General features: G+C 42.1%; 1 protein-coding gene across 2 annotated transcripts in view; it reads right to left on the bottom strand.

The window, feature by feature from the left end:
• The window catches only part of LOC124720508 (pneumococcal serine-rich repeat protein), a 124,807-nt gene extending 101,461 nt beyond the window's left edge, over nucleotides 1–23,346 (bottom strand). Inside the window, exons 1-4 of one of the 2 annotated variants that reach the window (XM_047245866.1) lie at nucleotides 22,643–23,346; nucleotides 14,715–14,972; nucleotides 8,043–8,244; nucleotides 3,340–3,476 (exon numbers count right to left, since the gene is read on the bottom strand). In XM_047245866.1, coding sequence (XP_047101822.1) covers nucleotides 3,340–3,476; nucleotides 8,043–8,244; nucleotides 14,715–14,972; nucleotides 22,643–23,304 — 1,259 coding nt within the window. In that variant the 5' untranslated portion in view covers nucleotides 23,305–23,346. The remainder of the gene's footprint in view (nucleotides 1–3,339; nucleotides 3,477–8,042; nucleotides 8,245–14,714; nucleotides 14,973–22,642) is intronic. The other variant, XM_047245867.1, reaches the window with a different exon arrangement.
• Nucleotides 23,347–24,157: the final 811 nt, after the last annotated feature.

Raw genomic sequence — 24,157 nt, 5'->3', positions numbered from 1 at the left:
CAGTGCAAGAGACCCAGAATAACACAAACTCCAACACCACACAAAATACTTATGTACATATGTGCACTTAATAACGAGAAAAAATTCTCGAAACAAGTCATGCCAAGAACGAAAAAATACATAACTAGTGCAATATTTCATTATTTAAATAATGAATGGAAGCTGCAGGTGTTAAAAAACATAGATTATGACGTATGAAACTGAGTCAAACATTCCTACTTCCCACAATTATCAGTTCCAGTTACACCAGTGGTTTTTAGTAGATAATAAACCTTTATTACATAATAAACAAGTCCCTGACAAGTCTTTTGATGCCTTTTATGTACATATAAACAACGTCGAAAATGCAAGGGGGTATCCTATTTGTAACTTTCACAGTTTAAAACGTTATTTCCCACATTTTACACCAGTTTTTGAAGTCCCTTGAAAAGTGTAAAAGTGAGGTTTCACTGTATCTGCAAAAAGAACTGCAATCCACCACCTACAAACTGATCCCAAACTTATAATCCTACCAGTCCAGCAGGATCTCCAGTCTCTCCTGAAATCCTTACACCAATCCCAAAACCCTACCGCTCCCCACACTTGTGTTTTCTACAGGGTTCCTAAAGTCCACAAACACAACCACCTAGGACGCCCCATTGTGGCTGGCTGCTATGCCCCCACTGACAGAATCTCTGCTCTCGCAGACCAACAATATGTCTGTCTTCGGCAGCCAGACAAAGTGGTCACGTGAGCTGTGTTTGCGTGAATGTTTTGTGTGTGTGTGTGTGTGTGTGTGTGTGTGTGTGTGTGTGTGTTTTTTTTCTAATTCAGAAGAAGGCTTTTTGTTTGAAAGTTTACTTGCCTAACAGTCTTCTGATTGTGCCTGTCTGCGACTCAGCATTTCCACTACGCAGTGAGTAACAATCTAAGCTTTTCATAATATTGTCATTATTCTTATTCCATCCTGGAATTTCCATTGTTTGAGGAGGGAGGAGGTTGAGAGGGGAAGGGGTGAGAGAGAGAGAGAGAGAGAGAGAGAGAGAGAGAGAGAGAGAGACCTTAAATCAAATAAGCACTCTGTTAGTCGCCCAGAAAATTCTGCTGCTTCTCAGCAGAAGCAATCGTTTGTTGAAAGTTTAAACACACCTAAAAATAGATATTGGACTTTTGTCTTCAGACACATAGTGTGGCAATCTTAAATTTATATGTCTAATCATTTGCGTACATGTGCACTAACTTTCCCAAAAGTAAATCTTCATTTTGACACGAACGATGGAGACCAAACAGAAGATACACTAATTCCGCCAAAAATAGATGCTATGTGCTGCATTTTCAGATCCTCTCTTATAATAAATGTCAAACAGACCTGAACAGGAGACCATTTCAGCAACTGAATATTTGTAATTTTTTATATTTATGGTATGTGAAGATTGGGAACCAAATATCAATTGCTCAACACAGTTAAATACAACCCTCAAAAATTCTCGAGTAAATTAACTTTTAAGATTTTCGAGGCACTTTAATTCACTAAAATTAAGGCAATTTTCATGACAGATCATGTGGTTCAGTGAGATTCAAAACATTTACCAGCGCTACTGAGTCAGACACATGGCCTGGCACGAAAATTGCTTAATTTTGGTGAAATTAAGTTCCTTTGAGATCTCAAAAGTGAATTTTCTCTACTGTTTTTGATAGTTGCATCAATCTGTTTTGGAAAACCGATAACTGCGTTCTGAATTTCACTCATCATAAATACAATAAATTACTGAACTCCAATTGCTAGGTTGTCTCCTAGTAAGTTACAAGAAGTATAGATGTAATAAGAGTAACTTGGCATCACTTCTGGGGAAAAATGGCAGTCCAGTGAAGGAAAACTGAACACACTGAAAAAAATAAATAAAAATAAAAAATATTGCCACATCTCCGACCCCCCCCCCCCCCCCACACACACCATGCTAATATCATGTACTACCACATCCAGCTTGATGGGACAATCAATTCACGTTTCATAGAACATGGTCAGCCACTGACAGATCCACAATTGCACCCTCTCTTGCACTTCCTTGTCTGGAACCGCAGTCAATGCACAGCACTATGAAGACACTTTGCAGAAACTGCGACATGCCATAGGAAGCGACATGCCATAGGAATGATGTTGGGCAAAATCACCCCACTGCCTGATAATGTCTGTCTCCACACTACCAATCATTTGAAAGCTGCACTTCAGTGATTTGGTTGGGAAACACTGCGACATCCTTCTTAGAGTCCAGATATTTCACCGAATTATTTTCACTTCTTTGGCAACCTGAAGAAATACGTGTGGATGTCTGTTTCAGTCGGACAAGGGAGTGCAAGAGTGGGTTTCATGGTGGATCTGTCAGCAGCCAACTGCATTCTACAAAACAAGAACTGATTGTCACATCCCCAGTGGTATAACTAACTTAAGGAGTGTGCCGATTACTTTTGAATGGAACCATTCCCATGATCCGTTGTGCCAGGTATTCGATATTCATTTGAGTACCCCTTATAGAGTCAGTGCCAGTAGAGATTGTTCTGGAGGCTTTTTCCACTTTAAGTATGGGAAGAAATCCTTTAAGTGAAGTTTCTGAACAGCCTCAGCCCTGGATTCTATCGAGTACAATTTCATCAACTGTTCCCAAGTTTTGATGCCACGAAAAATGACAAGCGGCTATTGTACGTGCCACTGCGATTATCTCTTCGTAGGAAACACCTCGTATAGATTTGTCCTACAGTCAATTGAGCATTTATTAAACACATTTGTCAGAGACCGCGTGGCAGCATCGAGTTAGATATTAATGCTCGCTCATAATTTCAAGTTAAATGTATGCAAATTATGAGCGAGAGATGGAAAGTGGGAAATGCTTTTTGTATTCCTGTCAATCTACAAATTAGTAAATGGGAGAATGGGTAGAAGAATGGCTATAATTGTATAACAGCTCACCGAAAATCTGTCTGTTCCTGAAATGGCATTGCAACCCTGACATATGAAGTCCTCTATGATCTGTTATCACTTGCCATTATCTTCTCAAAAACATATTATATTGTGCTAAGCTGGATGAATATGGCTACGTAAGATGTTTGGGGACTCTGTATGTTTACAGAAAAATTCTTCTGAAAGCTAGTAACATTCTCAGTCTTGTTTACACGTGCCTCAATTGTGCCGTGAGTTGTCACTTCTACTCCTTAAATTATACGTAATGCTGGTTACTTTCAGACTGTTAAAAAGTTTGGCATCACAAAATTAGCATGACAGACTGATACCATACTTTTAGTCAGAATAAAAAAGAAAGATTGTGACACAATGGGAAACCGAGACTTCCACACTTGTGTACTCACTGGTATGTTGAAGGGGAGAGAAGGCCGGCAGAGCTCTCCGCAACTTCAGAATCGTCTGCACGACCAGAGTCCGAGGACACATTTCTACGCTGGCGTTTGGCCGACTCGTCGTCTGGAACTTCGTTCGGAGTCAGACACTGAAAATTTAATAATGCATTGGTTAAAAACCGTGTACATACTCCTGTAATTATAATTATTTGAGCTGCAAGATCACTTTAAACATTTAGAGTACCTGTGAAAAGTGTTCAGATACTTTGAAACCAAATCTACGTCAACTTTGTGACTCTTACAGATTCACATCAGTATTTACTAATCAAAATAAACATAAAAATCTATAAACTGCCTCAAAACTTTAGAACAGTCGACTGCTTCAATAGATAAAACAAAACAAAAAAATATATACAATTTTTTACGCAGTCTATACATAATATATCAATGAAGTAAATAAATTTCCTACACGCGTCCATGAACACTGTTAATATTTTGTGAATACAATCATCTAGATTACTTAATAAATTTCTTTATTTATTAAGATGTCTCAGGCGCTGCCTTCATCAGATACCGGCAATTAAGATTAAAGGAACAATGAGCTATAAGCATTTTTATACAACATCAAGCTAAAAAACTTAAATAATGAAAAAGTCAAAAGTATTTTTAAAGAGCTCGCCAAAAAACCAAACTTTCAAAACAACATTCAAAAAAATTATACAAAGATGCAAGTTCTCACTGACAGATGGGGGACGTTGGCTTCTACACTTACATCTACACTCTGTAAGCTACATAATGGTCTGTGGCAGAGGGTACTTTGAGTACCAGAACAATGGCTGGTAAGCCTCTGTGTGGACTCATATCTCCCTAGTTTTATCTTCAGTGCTGATAGTGGGAACCTAAAATGCTTCAGTGATGACATTTACTTGCCTACCATCTTCTGGTTCCACCAAATGAATTCTTTCAATTGCAGCAATCCACACAACTGAATTTGGTACACGAAACAAGTCTGTAGGTATATATGAATTATTTAAGTTGTTTTTGAGTAGCTCTGCAAGTTTCAGACTTGAACTACTACCATATTTACCATATAATATTATGCGTTTTTTTTCCGAAATTCATGATTTGAGAAATACAGGGTCAGCTTAGATTCACAGGTTAACGCCCGTCCTCACTCTGCTCGCAGAACAACGGCCCTTCTTGAGTCCTTCAAGTGGGACGTTATCAACCATCCACCTTACAGCCCAGACCTGGCGCCAAGTGATTATCACCTCTTCATGCATTTGAAGAAATGGCTCGGGTCACAGCGGTTTGATGACGACGAAGAGCTCAAAGATGCGGTCACAGGCTGGCTCCAGGCACAAGCGGGTGATTTTTATGCAGAAGGAATTTCAAAGCTTGTGAAGAGATACGATAAGTGCCTCAATCGCTATGGAGACTATGTAGAAAAATAGTGCAAAGATGTAGTTGTAAGATGTATATATTAAAATATTTTTATTTAACCTGGTGTATTTTTTTAAATCAACCGGAGGTTACTTTCTGAACGGCCCTCGTATATTTTTAAGATCTTGCCAAAGTACTTGATCTTTAAGTGTGTATACACCTATCCCTGTATACCACATGCATTAAATTCCTAATGAAACATAATGACCAACCATGAATTTTACTGGTATTAGAATGCTGGGAAAATTATTCATTGGCCATCAATGTTAATGCCACACATTTCTATTAATATGAATAGTCTTCACATGTAAAGCATACAAAATTTTGTGAAAAGAAAGTCAAGTGTTTTGTGAACTGATCTATCTGGAGGTGAGATATAAAGCATATTAGTGAAACTAATTTTCTGTACATAATTTCCAGCATCATTTAAAAGCACATAAAATGTTTCTCCGTTCTATTTTATTTCATTTAGGCAAAACATTTCACAAATATTTGATCAATTTCTTCCATTTTTTTATTTTCAAGTTTCATTCCTACTGACACCTCACTAGCTTTCTTGGCATCTTCTGTTCTTGAAATTTCTAAATTTAGTACTTAATTTCAGTACTTGATTTGAAAGAAGCCTTTTTTACAGTTAAATATTGTACAAGTGCATCTCTTTATGAGCAAGCTAGCTAGACATTGAACATATGAACTTTTCGACACTTCATTTAAATAGCAGCAGCTGTTTGTAAAATATTTCAATTTTTCTTCAAACCAGTGATTGGGTTTCCCTTAATTACCCTGATTACTTTCAAGTAATTAAATATTTTTGTGCAGAACTAGACCTCAAGGTGGTCACTTTGACATCCCATTTGCAGATTTCTTACTCTTGGTTGGCTATAAAAATTCGGGCAAAAACTGATTGTGTAATTTATAGGAAGTCTTGTCCTTGCACTGCTCAAACACTTGACAAAAATATATCAAGTGTTAATCATACGAGTATGACAAAGTATATCCTTTTTGTGTGCTATCATTTCCAAAAAACCTCCATGTGATATCTTGAACCGTTTATGGAATATGATGACTTTTATAACTACTTGAATGCCAACGGGCAGGACAGGATTTGTGTGAAATAACCTTCCATGGACATAACAACCAATACCTCGGGAACAAAAGGAGAGATCTTTCCACTCTCAACTTTGCATACAATTTTAATATGTTGGCTACATTTCATAAGCAATAATGCATGTCCTAAGTTTGAAACATACAGAAAGTATATGCAATGTGATTTCACCTCTGCAAACTCTTAAAAATGTCAAGCAGTCATTTACTTAGATTCATGCAGCACAGTAACTATGACTAACAATGAAAATAAATTCAGCCCTTCACCGAGGAAAGATATTAAGCTGTAAGATGCATAAGAATCAAATCTTTTCACATAATACTTTTCTGAAAATCGGATGATAATTACTTCATAGCAGCCGATGCTTCCGCTCTAACGCTTAGCTATGAAGACGTAGATGTCACACTCTCACTTTTGCACATGCTGCAGTGTTAAGATTCAAACATATTTGAATTTGAATGTCACAAGTTGTAGCCAAGGACAGGCAGTGCCACGGTCTTCGCTCACCTAGGGCACTTCTGTAGCTACACCTACAGTGGTAATTAGTCACATAAAGCTGTCGCGCTCTGTCGGTCACTTCTGTAGGACAGTCTTAGGTCCCTGTGGATTCAGAGCTCTACAGCGCATTTTAAATGACAGACAGTCATCGCAAAAAGATGGGATCCACATTAAGAGCTCCACTGTATTATAAGAATTATTTCTTATTTATCATACAGCATAATTACAAATCACATTAACGGACGTAAACTAAGAGTAGCATTCATAAAGAAATATCCAGGTTACAAATAGAGTTAATTAGACTATCAGTTGTACTCTTGAAGTTTTCAATTTGTCTTGTATAGGCTCTTAGTGATAATGTATGCATTATATGCTAGATTATCTTCTATACAGTTACACTTTGGAAATGTGTTTAGTTTACATTTTTACAATAATGTCTGCACATTTGCTGCAGTTGGTTCTAATTCAGTTTAGAATCAGCCAGGATTTTCTCTCGAGGTCAAAGCCACTTGGTTTTTCAGAGATACATCAGAATTTCCCGAGGTCATACAGTAAAGCACAATATAAAAGTTGACATTTTCTAAGTCTGCAGCTTCCACAAATGGTGATTTTCTAGAGGAGAGTCATTTAATATTTATGTAATCAAAGAATGAATGGAAGAGAAACATGTGATGTGTTGTGAATTTTTCTAAATTCTCTAAGAAGTGCTTGTTGTCTTCATACTTGTGTTGGAGATATATGACGTGGTTACGAATAGCCATCTTTGTTCGGGTGATAGTACGAAACCACCGTCTTAGTTGAACTGGCCTGAACACTTACAGAAAGAGTTACAGATTGCTAATAAATCGTCATCCTCCATTTTCTTAATTTATTGTGACATGTAGCTAGTACCCCATCGTCAACAAAAATAAGTTTTAGAGATGATATTGGTCACATATCAGCAACATACATGAGTAACAGGAGAGTCTTTCGAGAAATCCGTGCAGGAAATGAATAGCAACTGAAGCTAACAGGAAAAGTACAAAGTTACGATTTAATCAGCACCAAAGGCATGTATGTATGGTGCAATTCAGAAAATGCTGTGCTAGAAAAAGTATCCTCATCTCTTTATATGTAAATTTATTGTACTCATTATAGTAATGACAATGCAAGCTTCGACAGCAGACACAGTCCTCCTGTCCCGATACTGTATTGTGCACAGTCACAGTACAGTCAATCGATGTAGCGTGCAACTGGGAGAAGATTTACTGGAGAAATAGTATTAGATAATTCAGTGTTTATGCTCCAAAAGTTTTCAATAACTCTCTCTCGTGACCGTGACATTGTCACTGCATTTGCCGTCGAAATTAAAAATACTAAATATCACAATCGAACAATAGTCATTTCCCACTTCATCTGACTACAAATTCTTGTTCTACAAATGTGAATAATTAACCTTCAAATGGTATACTGTTCTCTAAACAGAATCTTGATATGAACAGGCTGCTAAGGAGAAAATATAAAAAAATAACCCAAAGGAATCAAATTACTAGTTACGAAACTTGTAACTACAAAAGAGAAATTTATGTAGTTTTGTAGAGTTTCTGTACACACACACACACACACACACACACACACACACACAAAGAACTATACAGATGAACTGATTACAGCAGGACCACATTCTCACCTGGGAGCGAATCCTCTTGCGCGATATTTCCTTGAGGGCTTCGATGACAGACTTGGCAGATATGTCGTGGGGGTCGGACCTGTCGACGCCGGACAACCCTGGGGAAGACACCCCGGCCACCCTCGCGGAGAGCGCCTTCCCAGCTGCCGGCGTCAGGGGGGCCGGAGCCGGACCCTCCACCAGAACTGGCTTCACGTTCGTGCTGCAGCATAAACGCCAGTGAGTATGCGACACAATCCCGTGTGACAGGAGACGTGTGTGGGAGTAGGGGGAAGAGAGGGGGAGGGAGGGGGGAGGACGGTCCGTCGTATTAAATAGGGGGGAAAGTAACCAAACTACGAGGTCACCAGTCTCTCGTTCCGAATAAAACAATACCACAAATTCGAGAATAAAACAAACGTGACTGACAACTCAAAACGGAATGAAAGGGAAAAAATCACACGAATGATGAAGGGCAACAAACATGTAAATGGACAAAAATGCAAGAAATGGGATGAAGAGATTAAAACAACAAAGCAGATTACCATGGCTGGCTGATGTGAGAATAAAAAAGGAGAAGCCAGCCACTCTGTACCACATTCAAACCTCCACCATAGAAGCACTAGGGTGGGGGACACAGAGGGACAAAGGACATGTGCTAGAACTTAGATCAAATGATAAAACCCACCCTCACGAATAAAACGTAAAACTAAATCAGCCGATAAGGCGTCGTCAGATAAAATTAGCGGCAACGAGCCCGGTAACCCAAGATTTTGTCACTGGGCAGTCAAAGTGGGACAGTGCACCAGAATACGGGCCACTGTCAACCGGGTGCCGCACCGACACTCGGGTGGGTCTCCACGGCACAGGTGGTAACCGTGGGTCGCCCGAGTGTGGTCAATGTGGAGCCGGCAGAGGACAGCCGATTCCCTGCGAGAGGCTCGCAAGGAATACTTCGACACATTCGTAGTCTTGTTAATGACACGCAGTTTGTCGTGTGTACTGTTATGCCACTCCATCTCCCAAAGCCGAAAAACCCTACGGCCTAAGTCAGAATGCAGGTCAGGTTCAGAGATGCTCATCTCCAGAAGCGGTTTCCTCATAGCCCGTTTGGCCAGCCTGTTGGCAAGTTCGTCGCCTGGAATGCTGACGTGTCCTGGGGTCCACACAAAGACCGGTGAACGACGGGACCGGTCCGGGGCGTAGACGGATTCCTAGACGGACGCTACCCGAGAATGGCAAGCTAGCACTGGTCGGTAGCTTGCAGGCTACTCGAGGAGTCAGTACACAGAACAAACGATTCCCCGGGGCACGAACGGATATACTGAAGGGCACGAGAGATGGCCACCAGCTCTGCAGTGAATACACTGCAGCCGTCGGGCAAGGAATGCTGTTCAAAATGGCCTCTCTGGACATAAGTGAAGCCGACGTGACCGTCAGGCATCGAGCTGTCAGTGTAAACCCCTTCAGTGCCGCGGAACAGGTCAAGAATAGAGAGGAAGTGAAAGCGGAGAGTGGCAGGAATAACTGGGTCATTAGGGTCGTGCGAAAGGTCCAGACGAATCTGTGTCCCAGGTGTACACCATGGAGGTGTATGCAGACGGACTTGGATGGGAGTTGGTACAGGGAAGGACTCCAGTTCAGACGTGAACCGCAATCCTTAGCTCTGACCTGGGCCGCCGAAGCGGGAGATGAACTGCAGTAGATCGAAAAAAGAGACGGTAAGTTGGACGTTCGTGAGAACTACGAATGTGTTCAACGTAACTGGTGAGCAGTTGTGCACATTGGATCTGCAATGGAGACTGCGGCCTCCACAAGGACGCTGACCGACGGACTCGTCCTCAAAGCTCCCGACACTAGGCAAATGCCACAGTGGTGTACTGGGTCGAGTACACGCAATGCTGAGGGCGCTGCCAAACCGTAAACCAGACTTCCATAGTCAAGGTGAGATTAAACAAGGGCTTTGCAGAGCTGCAGCGGAGTAGAGCGATCTGTATCCCAGTTGGTGTTGCTCAGCCAGCGGAGAGCACTGAGGTGCTGCCAGCACTTCCGCTTAAGCTGACGAAGGTGAGGTGGCCAAGTCAATCGGGCATTGAAAACCAGTGCTAAGAATCGGTATGTCTCCACTACAGTGAGTGGATCATCGTAAAGGTGCAGTTCTGGTTCTGAACGAGCGGTATGACACCGACGGAAGTGCACGACACCTTAGCAGCCAAAAACTGAAAAAAGTGGGTAAGCACGGCAACAAGGTGTTGGCATCTGGAAAAGTGTCGTGGGACACAAGATTATCAGTGGTAGAGCACTCCTGGTGGAAGGCGTCCTGACATGGAGCCAGTAGGCCACGTGACTCCAGGACCCAACCCAACCACCGACACACCATACGTTCCAGCAGCTTACAATGTTGGTGAGGCTGATGGGCCGATAGCTATCCACATCAAACAGGTTTTTGCCGGGTTTGAGTGCTGGAACAATGGTGCTCTCCTGCCACTGTGACGGAAAGACACCATCGCACCAGATCCGGTTCAAGATGACGAGGAGATGGCGTTTGTAATGAGACGAGAGATGTTTTAATCGTCTAACTGTGGATCCGATCCGGCCAGGAGCTGTGTCGGGGAAATGTGCTAAAGTGTGCTGAGGAGCCCCCACTCCGTAAATGGGGTGTTGTAGGATTCACTGTGGCATGTAGTGAATGAGTGGACTCTCCTTTCCATCCGCCATCTGTGGGTGCGAAAGGCTCGGGGATAGTTCTCCGACGCAGAGGGTCGAGCAAAGTGCTCGGCAATTGCGTTTGCGTCGGTACATAACGCGTCATTGATGGTAACGCCAGGGACACCTGTTGGGTCTGGTACCCAAAAAGACATTGCTCTTCATCCAGACTTGGGAAGGTGACATATGGCACTCAATGGTCGACACGTATCTCTCCCAACACTCCTGGCATACACGGGCACGGAGCCGCTTAAGGACTATCAGATGCTCTAGGGAAGGGTGTCACTTATGTCGCTGTAGAGGTCGCCAGCGCTCTGTAATTGCCTCAGCGACTTCCCGCAAGCACCAAGGTATTGTCTTTCGCTGGGGGCACCCTAAAGAGCGAGGGGTTGCGTTTTCTGCTGCAGTAACGATTGTGGTAGTCACCTGCTCAACCACCACGTCGATGTTCCCATATGGGGCAGAGTAAATGGCAACATCAGAGGTGAAAGTTTCCCAGTTCGCCTTGTTTAAGCCTATCTGGGATGGCATCTGTGGGCCTGATGCCGGGGCAGTGACAGGAAGATGGGGAAGTGGTCACTACCACACAGGTCGTCATGTGCTCTCCAGTGGATAGATGGGAGAAGTCCCGGGCTGCAAATTGATAAATCAATGGCCAAGTAACTACCTCGAGTCACACTGAAATGTGTGGCGGCCCCCAGTATTTAAGAGGCAGCAGTTGAATTGAGACAGCAAAGTTTCGACATCTTTGCCTTGGCCAGTAAGCACGGTATCACTCCACAAGAGGGTGGGGGGAGGGGGGGGGCGTTAAAATCTCCCAAAAGTAGGAAAGGTTTAGGGAGTTGATCAATCAGTGCAGCTAATGCATTCAGCGGTACTGCACCATCTGGAGGAAGATATACATTGCAGACAGTTATTTCCTGCGTCATCCATATACTGACAGCCACAGCTTCAAGAGGGGTTTGAAGGGGCACAGGTTCACTACAGACTGAGTTTAGGACAAAGGCAAACTCCACCTGACACTCAATTATAGTCGCTACGGTTCCTGTAATATCCCTTATAGCAGTGGAGGGCAGGGATCCGCAATACTGGGAACCGGGTTTCTTGGAGGACAATGCAGAAAGCAGGTGTAAAGCTTAACAGTTGCCATAGCTCAGCCAGGTGGTGGAAAAGACTGCCACAATTACACTGTAGGATGACATTGGCAGTTTACACCTCAGGGTCACCTGCTGCCACTGACTTTTTGCCCGAGCAGTCTATATCCATCGGGTCTGAGGGTCCGGCGAGATCTAGGTCCTTAGCCGACACCAGAATCTTCACCCCAACCTCAAATGCAGAACCTGTAGGTAGCGGTGGTGTGGGTGCTACCGCAAATTTCTTGTTCTCGGGGGTATTCTTTTTCGATTTCTTGCACTGTTCCTTGGTTTTCCCTGGCTGGGAGGACTTTACCAAATCAGTCTCCAGGACTGAGGATGAAAGTGAAGCCCTACGACCAGCTGCTTTTGGGCTGTTCAGCTGCTGGCAAGTGTCATCTTTCCCACTAACAGAAACCTGGGAAGGAAATGATTCAATGGAGCCCTTCCTAGTGAGAGGAGCCGAAGAAGGCTTACACTTCTCTGGCTCGGAAGTGCGGACTTTGATCCCTGATGATAGGGCGGAAGGGGGGGGGGGGGGGTTGCTCCCAAAGTACGTGGTGCAGGAGGAACAGAGAGGGAGGGAAGTGCCCCCCACCGTCAAGGGGGCGGGTGTAGCCTTCTGATTCTGAGAGGCGACAGGAGTGCAAGGAACTGATAGGGCATCAACTGTTCCCGTAGCGGCGGTGTAAGAGGTGGTCATAGCCACAGGATGTAGGCACTCAAATTTCCTCTTAGCCTCAGTGTAGGTCAGTCAGTCCAGGGTCTTACATTCCACTATTTTCCTCTTTTTCTGTAAAATCCTGCACTCTGGCGAGCAAGGTGAATGGTGCTCTCCGCAGTTGACACAGATGAGAGACGGAGCGCATGGAGTATTGGGATGCGATGGATGTCCACTACCTCAGGGAGAGGGAGGAGAGCAAAAGAAAGGGATGGAGTGGGAGATAAAGAAAGGGAGAGGTGTGTGTGTGTGTGTGTGTGTGTGTGTGTGTGAGAGAGAGAGAGAGAGAGAGAGAGAGAGAGAGAGAGAGAGAAGGGGGGGGGGGGGGGGAGAGGAAGGGAAATTCACTTAATATTTTATTCATCTGTTGATGACAGACTGTATTCACAGCTGTAAATTCAGTGATATGTCCTCACCAATAAACTGACTAATCAACAATGATTCACTGTCCTAAATGCCAATCAATCAGCCAGCTGTGACACACTGCAAAATAATCAAATTCCAAACATTGGCAAAATATTTCTAAGTCCTAAAGGCCGCAAAATATGTCAAACACATACTGGTGCGACTGGACCACCACTCGTACAACTTTTCCCAACTCAGATCATACTGAATCACCAATTCAATACCAACTGACTGCTCTACTGCTGACAAAATATCCTGCGAGACTTAGATGCTCAACTTTTAAGGTCTCGATCACCACCTCCAGAAAAACTGTCGCCCTTCTCGCAGTCTCGGCACCTTCACTCACAAAAAAACCTGCCCACTGACATCACATACGGACCACCTGTGATCGTCAGTTCTTTTACACAAATTTGATCAAAATTCTGTTTGCACCATCAGCTACTGTGCTAAAATTTCCCACTATAAACATATATAACAACAACTTACAGGTGGCACTCATTGTAAAGAGGACCAATGGGTTAGAGACAGGAATGATGAAAAGACTGTTACATAGAAGCTTTCAGCCAAAGCCTTCTTCAAAAATAAGAAAATGCACAAATATTTACACAAGCAAGCACACCTCCCACACATCACTGCTATATTCGGCCTCTTTGACCGGGGATACCAGTCGTATGTGTGAGGTGCGCTTACCTGTGCTAATGTGTGTGCATTTTTTCTTTCTGATGACGGCTTTGGCTGAAAGCTTGGGAGGCTAGCAAGGTTTCCTTCGGATGGTCCATAAACAGAGTGGCATCGGAGGGTGGCACGCAGGTGCCCACCGCCGTTTCTATACCTTCCCTTCAAAGGAGATGTACATGTGTGTGAGGATAATGTTAGTGGTGTGTATGAGGAACGAGGTAATGGGTTTGGAGAGGCAGTTTACACCTCAGGGTCACCTGCTGCCACTGACTTTTTGCCCGAGCAGTCTATATCCATCTTGTCTGAGGGTCCGACGAGAGGTAACATTCAGTAGCAGCAAGGTCACAGGCAAGAGGGATGTTGATCTACAGGAAAGTAGCATCAAAAGTAACAAGTACAGATCCAGGAGGTAAAGCGGTGAGGACGGTGGATAGTCGGTGAAAGAAGTGGTAGATTTTTTTGACATGGGGAGGCTAGATTTTGGGCAATCGGTTGGAGGTCTTTGTCAGTGAGAGCCGAAATTCTTTCACTGGGTGCACAATAACCGGCCACAATTGGGGCACCTGTGATTGTTGGGTTTGTGGCTTTTGGGGAGCACGTAGGTGGGCGTGTTGAGAGTCATAGGGGCCGGGATGGAACTAGATTCAGGGAGAGGTTCTGAGAAGGACCCAGCAGGGATTCGAGGTCACATTGGACTTCCAGAACGGGATCACCCTAGCAAGTTTATAAGTGGAGGAGTAAGAAAATTGGCAGAGACCTTCTGCAAGGTACTCCACTGGGATTCATAACAAGAGTGGTGGAGCTTTGTCTGCTGGTAGGTTATCTGGGCATTAAAATAACATGTCTAGTAATGTTGGCCCAAGCCTGACAAATGGTGAAACTGTACATTTTCGTCCATACTTGTCTCATTGTTATTAAAAAAAACACAGAACAAATTGTTATCGAGGAAAACTGATGACCTTACATCAGATGATAAATACAATTTTTTAAAAAAAGAAAGAAACAAAGAGGAAAAAACTGGTAGTACCCTCTCAGAGTGCCAGAACTCACCTGACGGAGTGTGCCCGCGGTGCCTTGGGAGAGACGGCGGCCGTCAGCAGTGGCAGGGAGGCCGTGGCGGCGCCCTTCTGGCCCAGCCGGACCAGGGGGAACTGGCCAACGGTGCGGTACTGCGGCTGATGCGTCACGGCTGGCGGTGACAGTGGGCGCCGATTCTCGTCCGGCGACATGCCGGGACTGGCACCGCCCATTCGGGAGTAGTACACGGAGCGCTCGGCCAGGCCCGGGCTGTTGACATCCGCGTAGAGTCTGCGAGTGCAACAGATAAGGTAACTGGAAACGTGGCAGCTAAAGTGGTCGGGACACGCCACACGACTTTACGACAGTGACTACCTGGACGCAATTGTGTGCAAAGATGCACACAAAAAGATCAAATACGAGGTTATCCCAAATCGTTCCTCGGGTTTCGAGACGATTGACAGGCAAATGAAGCACAGAGACTGGTAGGAAACAGAATGTTTGATCCACTCAAAAACTTTAGAAGACCACCTCGTGGCTCACGTGCACGCTATACGGCAGGCCCGTGTCGCCACTCTGTATGACGGTGACAATGTGGGAAAGGAGATTTTGTGTGTCAGACTGTGCAAAATGTGTGTCAGTTACGAGTGTTTAGTGTGTGTCCTACACAGCAAATACGGTAAAGTTGCACCTGGTCACCAGAGCTTTTTTTACTGGTTTTGCCTGTTTTGTGATGTGGTTACCTGTGTGAAGGGAAAAGGACAAGGTGACTGCATGTCTCACAGCAGATCGTGGAGTGTGTAATAGAGAGCTCTGTGCACAGCCCACAAAAATCAACAATTCATGAAAGCCATGAACTAGGCATTCCGCAGAAAATGTTTTGCGGCAGCACTTGCAATTCAAATCCTACCATTTGCAACTGTTACAATATCTGACTCCAGATGATTATGCCCACTGATTGGAGTTTTGTAACTCAATGAAGAAAGCTATGGAAAACTATGATGACTTTGTGAGGACACTGATATTCAGTGATGAGGCAATTCTCATCTGTTGGAAAATGTGAATCACCACAATCGTGAGAGTGTGGGGTACTGAATTGGCACACACCCATGTGGAGTTGGAAAGGGATTTGCCAAAAGTGTACGTCATGTGTGCCATACCCAAGACATAGGTGTATGGACCCTTTTTTTCCGTCGAGAAGGCAGTGACAGATAAAATGTACGTGGATTATGTTGCAGCCGTGGTTGTTGCCACAACTGACAGCTGATGCCTCAACTTCTTTCATCTTTCGACACAACAGTGCTGCCCTCACTCTGGCACAATTCTCCACATCTCTGTCCAAAGAGAACCGCCGTATCACTAGATAGGGTGCACTGGTCTGGGCAATGTTCCTTTCTTACTGTGTTCCCCAGATCACCACATGATTTCATTCTGTGAGATTAAGTAAAGACAAATGTCACCAACACTGCAAGAACACATCACTGCTGCTGTGAGACACGTTAATGGAAACATGCTAGTGAACGTACGGACAAAATTGGATTAATGTTTGGATGTGTGCTGGGAGGCCAACAGCGGACATGTTGAACATTTGTGTAATTTATCAGAAACTTGGTGAGTATCTATATTTTCATGTTGTATACTTGTTAATAAACAGTGTATTGAAACCCAATGAATCATTTAGGTTAACTCTGTACAACAGTTAAAAACAATAACGACAAAAGCTAACTGAAAAGTTACAAAATACAGGCTACAAAAGAATCAAAAATTGGAATGATTAACTATGAAATTATATGCATTTCACATACCGCAATTTACGCTACAATTTTAATACTTATCCCGACTATTTCATTATAAAATGAAAGTTCACATAAAAAGTTTGAAGGTGTTTTAAGCTGTTGTACCACTTGCTGACCAACAACGTTTAATGATTTTTCTGAAGTTTCACCAGCACAAGTGACTGGCACTCTCAAAGATTCACCCTCAGTTGCTGGTAGTAGACTGGAGTCGAGTCCTTGGCCGAGTAATCTCTGTGCAACATTCATAATAGGGAATTTCCCTTGTCATTATCACTGCAGATCCTCCACTGCTACTTTCAATGGTTGTTCATTGTTCCCAGGATTCAATTATCTTGGAGATTCCCATTTTCTTGTCAAAACCATCAGTAAATTTACGGATTTCAATAGATTCCCTGAACAAACAGGATTCACAAGTCTTCTCCACAGCAAGAACCTCTGTCTTAGTGAATTAATTATGTGGTCAGTCTCACACAGCACAAGCTCCACCGCATACGATTTCTCCACTTGTCCAAGCCTGAAATGCTGTTTATGTTCAATGACCCCAGTATCGACGGAACATCCAGCTATACCAACAGACTTTTCCAGATGTGCATGACACGTAATATATTTCTAACACTTTGAGTGGACTCCTTCCAACAATCCTATTCCCAATAAGTGTCAAAGATGTACTTTACTTATGATTACTGAGTAAAATTATTGATAACCTACATTATAATTTCACTAAGTACTGTGACATACCATAAAAGTGGCATTAGCATTATAATTCCTGTAGAGTTGATTAATGAATATGATATTTCTGACATGCTATCGACATGAAATTTAACTAATTTCAAAAGGACAGTAATGGTATGTTTCCTATTAACAGTTCAGTATGATCTTTCATTGAGGAAACTATAATAATGTGACAATGTACTACTGCTGAGATGTGTATGGTAATTATAACCATCTGAAAATGGTTCTAGAGCCAAAATAGCAACAGCATACTACGAAGGAAATAAAATAGCAGTTAAATGACAAAAGCAGCATCACTTAGAAATTTCACAATGGAATTGCATCTTCCTTTCTCCACAAACATCAAAATTGGGTGTACCTTTGTGTCATACATAAAGGGATTTCGAGGACACTGTAGAGCAAACTATTGAGCAATCAAGATTGTCCAAATGTTTTTGATGTGGCTGGAATGCTGAACAAATTTGAACGGAGGAACAGCAAACTGAGAAGCTGTCCTTTCAGACCTCTTGTGCAAAAGCAAAGAGGAAAGGAAAAATAAGTGATTACAACATGTAGAAGAAATTTTTAAAGGTGCATCCACATGACGCATTTGCGCATGTGCTTCAATTTCCAACAGTGCAACTATGCATGTACATTTGTGCATATTTAATTTCCTGGAAATGGAGCCTGTGCATCAAGAGCATTGCTACCTGGCTTTGGTGGGAATCTTTGTGCTATTTAGCAGGTGACACACAGCTCGGGACCGAATGTGTGTGTGTGTGTGTGTGTGTGTGTGTGTGTGTGTGTGTGTGTGTGTGTGCAGTGTGCTGAGGTTAATGGTGTGAAGCAATTTATGAGCAATAATGTCTGCTAACTCTGATGGAAGCACACCAAAGTTTATTGATGATTACAGACAAACAAAAAAGTCATGTGGAATGCTGCTTCTGAAGATTACTTGAACAAAAATCTGAGATGTGTTGTCCTGAGCATCACATATTAGATAAACAGTCCCCAATCATATTTCTGTAAAGAATAAGATACCGTAAGTTCTGAAGTAGGATAACTGAGAAGAATGACCCAAAAATTTAAGAAAAATGTATATGAAAACTGGACAAATATTAATATTATGACGACTTAAAATCACAAGTGAGGAGCCTGACATCTGAAAAAAGAAGTGATTGAGTATGTGTAGCTCCTTTACAAACTACTAAAAACAGAAAAGTAGCACACCAATGATGAAAACAATACAAAACTTATAAACACAATCTCCCTTCTAGGGGACTCTGGCGTCTATGAAACTCGCAGATTTGTCAAATCCGAGGATGTTAATCTACATATCATATTTCATGATTAAATACAAATAATGCATTGAAAGTAAATTAACTTTCACATAAAGACTAAGAATCTCCCTCAAGTATTTCTCAGTTTCAGTGATAATAACTTTAACTTTTATTTATTTATTCGTGTTCCATTTATCGAATATGCAAGACAATTGCACGGATATTGAGGAGTCGTAATTAAACAGTACTTGTAGATGCCAACGGATACAAATTGTAATATTATATAGGAACAACATATGCTAAAAATTACAAGCTTAGGCAATTCCTACAGTGAAAAGAGGTATAAATCAATCAAATAATAAATTACAATTAATCCACATCATAAGTTAAAAATTTTATAGAACTGAAATGCTTTGTTTTGAATTCAAGAATAATTCAAATAAAAATATAAGTCATCAGTTACTAGTTAACAAAATTTCATTGCCAGCCTTATTGCTGCAGTTTCCCAAGCAGAAAACCTAAAATCTCGTTGTGAGCACCACCTGAAATTTGCAGACAAAACCTTGTCATCGCTTTGTATTTCTCAGACCTCTGTTATAAATATACTGCTTTACATACAGCCACTTCCATGATTTCTTTTTCTGTCGCCTTTTCACCTCTATAAATGCAACACAACCTCACAGCCAAATAAGGGGATTCGTAACAGACTGCTCGCCCAATGAGGCGCCACATGGACACAAGAATGCCCATGCATCCATGCGTTGTTTCCACAAATTTTATTCTCGTGCATCTACGACTGTGCACCATGAAAGAGGCATCGTGGGGACATACATTAAGACACAATCTTTGACAATATTTAACACAAGGGGAAATTTTGATGTAACCTGGTGATATACCTAAATGTTGGACAATACTCAGTGACACCTCTGAGAAAGATCAAAACAAACATCCTTTGTCATAGCATAGCTATTTAAGAGCAGTAGATGGAGACAAAGAAGAAAAGAGTATCTTCCCCCATGACCTGTCTGGGCATAAATGCCATGCACTGAAATATTCCTCAGTGCTCCATAATGTGCAGAACTCATACCATGACAAAAAAAATTATTTAGACCAAGTCACATGGTGGCATAATAGAATATAGTGTGCAGGATGTTGGGAAATACGGAAGCGTCCAATCCCACCCGTCTGCTTTGACCCACGACGTCACAAATATGGCGGAAACAAAAACAAACACACACTTTCCACAAGAAGCACACTAACGGGACAAGCGCGGGAAATGGGGTGTTTTGGGTGGGGGGCAAACTAAATATAAACAAATTTAGATGCCTTGCGTAGCTAAAACGTGTAAGTGAAGACAGCCATGCATGAATACCCACCCACCTCCCCAGGGGTCGTAACCCCTGCAACCCATAGACGATAAAGATGCTTCAGAAGCTGATTAGTGTTTTTTGTCTTAAAAAAAGAAAAAAAATCTCACGGGATAGAACGAACAGATCAGAAAGATAAATATAATAAACTAAAACAGAAATTGGAGGAAACAGATAATTAAAATAAGTAATAAGTGTTTTTAAATTTTAAAAAAATCTCACGAGATAGAACGACCAGATCAGAAAAGTAAATAAAATAAGATAAAACAGAACTGGAGACAACCACACTCAAACCAAACTCCGCGCCGTCATGACGTCACACACGACTACACCCTTACGTCACGGGTCAAAGCAGACGCGTGGGATCGGACGCTTCTGTCGACCAGGATGTTGTCATGTAAAAGAGAATACTTGATGAAATTTGAACTCATTGGTTCTGGTACAACCAAGACTTCAGAAATCGGGAACGTTTCGAAAATACCCAACAAAGTTTTTGAAACAATCATTGGGCTACTCTACAGACCAGCCCATCACCACTGTATGTTTTCCTCCCGTCACACTCACTGGTTTCGCCAACTCTCAACCAAACTAACTTCTCAATCTAACCTAGATGTCGGACTACACTACAGACTAGTCCATTAACATAGCCAGTTTACCTCCAGTCACACTGATTGGCTTTGGCAACTCTCAACCAAACTATATAACACTAATACGAAACAGTAGCCCACAAGAAATCCTGCTAGTTTCCAAGAAACATACAAGGAGTACATATCAAAACCAGTAACCAACTTTATAATGCATAATAGACAATCACTAATCATCGATCTCACACTATCCATGCTGAAAACAAAATCAATTAGTATCTTCCACCAATCCAAGTCATTAGATTCAGCAATTCTCACTGGCTATTGCATACTACCATCCGATACGCTACGATCATCAGAAATGAACTGCCTACAGCAGCAGGAAAGCTGCCAACACTGTAAGGACACTTTAAACACTGGCAGAACTCCCATAATGAAATCTAACTAATTTCTTCATCCACACATTTGCTAACTACTCTTGAGAAAGGGGGCATGCATAAGCATAATTAATTTACATCTTTATTTCTACTCCGGAATGAAGACTGTGGACAAAGTTTACTTCACTGAGTGCTTGTTGTGAATCTACGCTTGCTGTAAAATGCGGTGACTATCTTAGTTAATTTATGTCACTGTGTGCTGTAGCAGTACTTTGTTTACGTACTAGTTAAGGCAAATCCATTTATACCCCACATCACACACTGCATAATCTTTACCAAATTTCTACAAAACTATTGAAAAATTTAAGGCAGGCCAGAAAAGCAAACAATTAGCATAATGCTGCAGATCAGCTGTCAAAAGACATAAAAATCTTAATAATCATATTTTCTGTGCCAAGTCAGTCAAATGGAATGGACAGCACCTGCAGATCAACTCAACCTGTGATACCAGAGGTCAGGTTCATACTGTGACGTAATGAAGTTGTGGCATCATGCAAATGAGAAGTAAATAGAAAACTGACAATATTTTGTGAAATGTAAGTGTTGGTGTCAGACTGATTTGTAAAGTAACTCAACTTAACACGTTAGGCTGAAATTTGACAATTTGATTGAGAGTTGGCAAGGCCAATTATGTGAATACAAAAATTTTAGTTGGGGGAGACATATTGCTCTAACATAGCCTGAGGCCCACATTATGTTGAAAGGTGACAATCTGGTTTTGAATTGGAGAAGCAGTATAAAGATTTCAGTTAATCTACACTTCCAGACTGCCATGGCCCAAGTTGCACACTATGATACTGCCTCCATCAGAGGCTCTACAGAAGGTGGCAACTGCACTTAACTACTCTTGCCCACAGTGGGCAGCTTTAACTTTCCTCAAAGACAGTGGTGAAAAAGTGTGAGACATCTCAGAAGAATCTACAAGATTAATAGCATCTCTGTGTGCAACATATTTCGACATACAGAATGCACGAGTCAAAATAGGAGGCAATGTGGAAGGAAATAGGCAGAAATCCAAATAAAACAGGTATTAACTCCATAAAATAAACACACTTATAACTAATTAATATTACTGTGTAAAATAATGGTCCGCTGAGCACACTCTCATGAATTAGACCCAACAATTCCATGTCATAATTATTCCTGTGCAGAAACTAGGTCTGTATATAGTAATACCTAATACAATTAATAATTTCTCAGATAGTCCTATGTAATTAATTTCCCTGACTAGATGAATCATCGTGCCCAAGCGGAATTAGGATTTTTGGTTCAATGAGATTATGAGATTGTTCTCTTCAATCTAAAGATTGAATTGTTGTAGATCTCTCTCTCTCCCTCTTTTTTTTGAAATGCCTTTATTGCTTTCTGCAGCGGTGGAATTAAACCATGTAATTCTGTCGAAACTGAATTAAGAAATGAGAATTGAAGCGGTAGACAAGCTTTGTCATTTGCGTAGCGAAATAACTGGTGGTGGCCCAAGTATACATACATGAAATACAAAGTAGCAAAGGCCAGCAATGCATGTTAGTCAACAGATCAGTCTTTTACCTTCAACAACTCTACCAGACTAACACCTCACTTCACCTAGACCTAGTACAATACTACAGATCAGCCTACCGACACACAGTAAGGTGTAGAGGGGGAAGGTGGCGTGTCTTCTGTAAACTTGATGCACTGCGAAATATGAAACACACTAAGCATCACAATGAAAATCCATTAACTCCTCGCTGACTTTCGCTGCAAAAAAAAAAGGAAAGATCTAACGAAATACACACACACTACATACCTGAGATCGAAAGTCTTGTTTGTATTAGAACGAGGAGACGCCAGGAGTGGTCCACCCACATTCTGAACTGTTCTCACACTAGTGTTTTTGGGCGACCTAGCCTTCTCGGAAAGGGGAGAATGGGCATTTCTGTTCCACGGTGATGACTTGTAGGCATAACCCATAGCTTCATTGTATGACTGTTTCTGCGGCGACCTGCTGTCACTTCTATTACACACGTCCAATACACTTCGATTCGCAGGGGAGAGACGATATCTCGTTGGGCTGGAAACACTACGACTAATGTTTAAATCACTGTTTCTTGAGTAACGGCTTCCATTCGTTGCGATCGACACACGTCTCAGCCTTGAAGTCACTGGTGAATCTGCCCGCGAAATACTACGGATTTCACTTTTCGGTTCATCACTCACCAACCCTGATCGCTGTTGAAGATTCCTAACAAATGAAGACATTGTTGACTGCAACCAAATTGATGTACTCAAAATCGCTGACTTCAGTACCTCCACATGGAAACCTAGGTTGTTAGCTTCGTACTCCAAGTACAGGTACGCACACACACCCAAAAACGCTAAAAACACTGCCAGGTACGCAGACAATACACCAAGAGCGATTAGAATAAACAGTGCAATAAAAGTCTCAGCTCGATTTTTGAAAGGTTGCATGTTCACGAAATTCCGTCCATGTTTCCCTTGCTACTAACATGGCGTACGTTATTTTACTATAGGTGGCAGCACCGGAATGCAGGCGCGAACAAGTTGAAAAGTTTTCCTCAAAGAGCCTCCTCGACAGAGATTACTGGATAAAACCAAAGAGGTTGGAGTGTGTAGGCATGACGCATTCGATGATTCGATTGAGCACCACGTAACCGAGCTACATGAAATTCGTATTGTTATTATAATCACCACGAAAATAAAAACGAAAATTTGTGGCAGAATGGTTATTTGTATTGCCTACTGACACATTAACAGAAACGAAAAGTCAGCATTTACTTTCTGCTGGTGAATGATTCATCTAAACTATACTGTAATATGCACTGTTGGTTTCGATGTGACTTCAAACCTTTATGTTTATAATACGTCCACGAAGGACAGTGAAAGGAATGGGTTGTGTATCAAGGCACTGTGACGAAACGCGTGGATAATTCACTAAATACGTTACAGTACGTCCGTGGCGTTTCCGCGAAGATGACACATTCCTACTATCAACGAATCGATGGCCTACTGTTTCCACTTTCCTGGCTGTAGCCTACGAAAGTCAACTTTGTGACTTCTTGTCCCACTTCTTGCAACGAGGTTTCGGAATGTGAACTGTTGAACTCCACCTGAAAATCCTCGTGTGTGTTAAAAAAGGCTTTCTCCTACACCATAGTTCATATGGTGTTTCATCTCCATGTGTGGAACAACTTGATAGGCAAGCAGCTGTAGAACGGCTCCTTTGGCAAGTTGGCACCGAATATCATAGTATGGGCTTTTCCTACCATTGTTTGATTAGCTCTCCATAGGAAGACAAATTTGC

Source organism: Schistocerca piceifrons, chromosome 11 (genome assembly GCF_021461385.2).
Source record: "Schistocerca piceifrons isolate TAMUIC-IGC-003096 chromosome 11, iqSchPice1.1, whole genome shotgun sequence".
Classification (NCBI taxonomy): Eukaryota; Metazoa; Arthropoda; class Insecta; order Orthoptera; family Acrididae; genus Schistocerca; species Schistocerca piceifrons.
The sequence above is the reverse complement of the archived record's forward strand: the minus strand, read 5'-3'. Positions and strand labels throughout refer to the sequence as shown.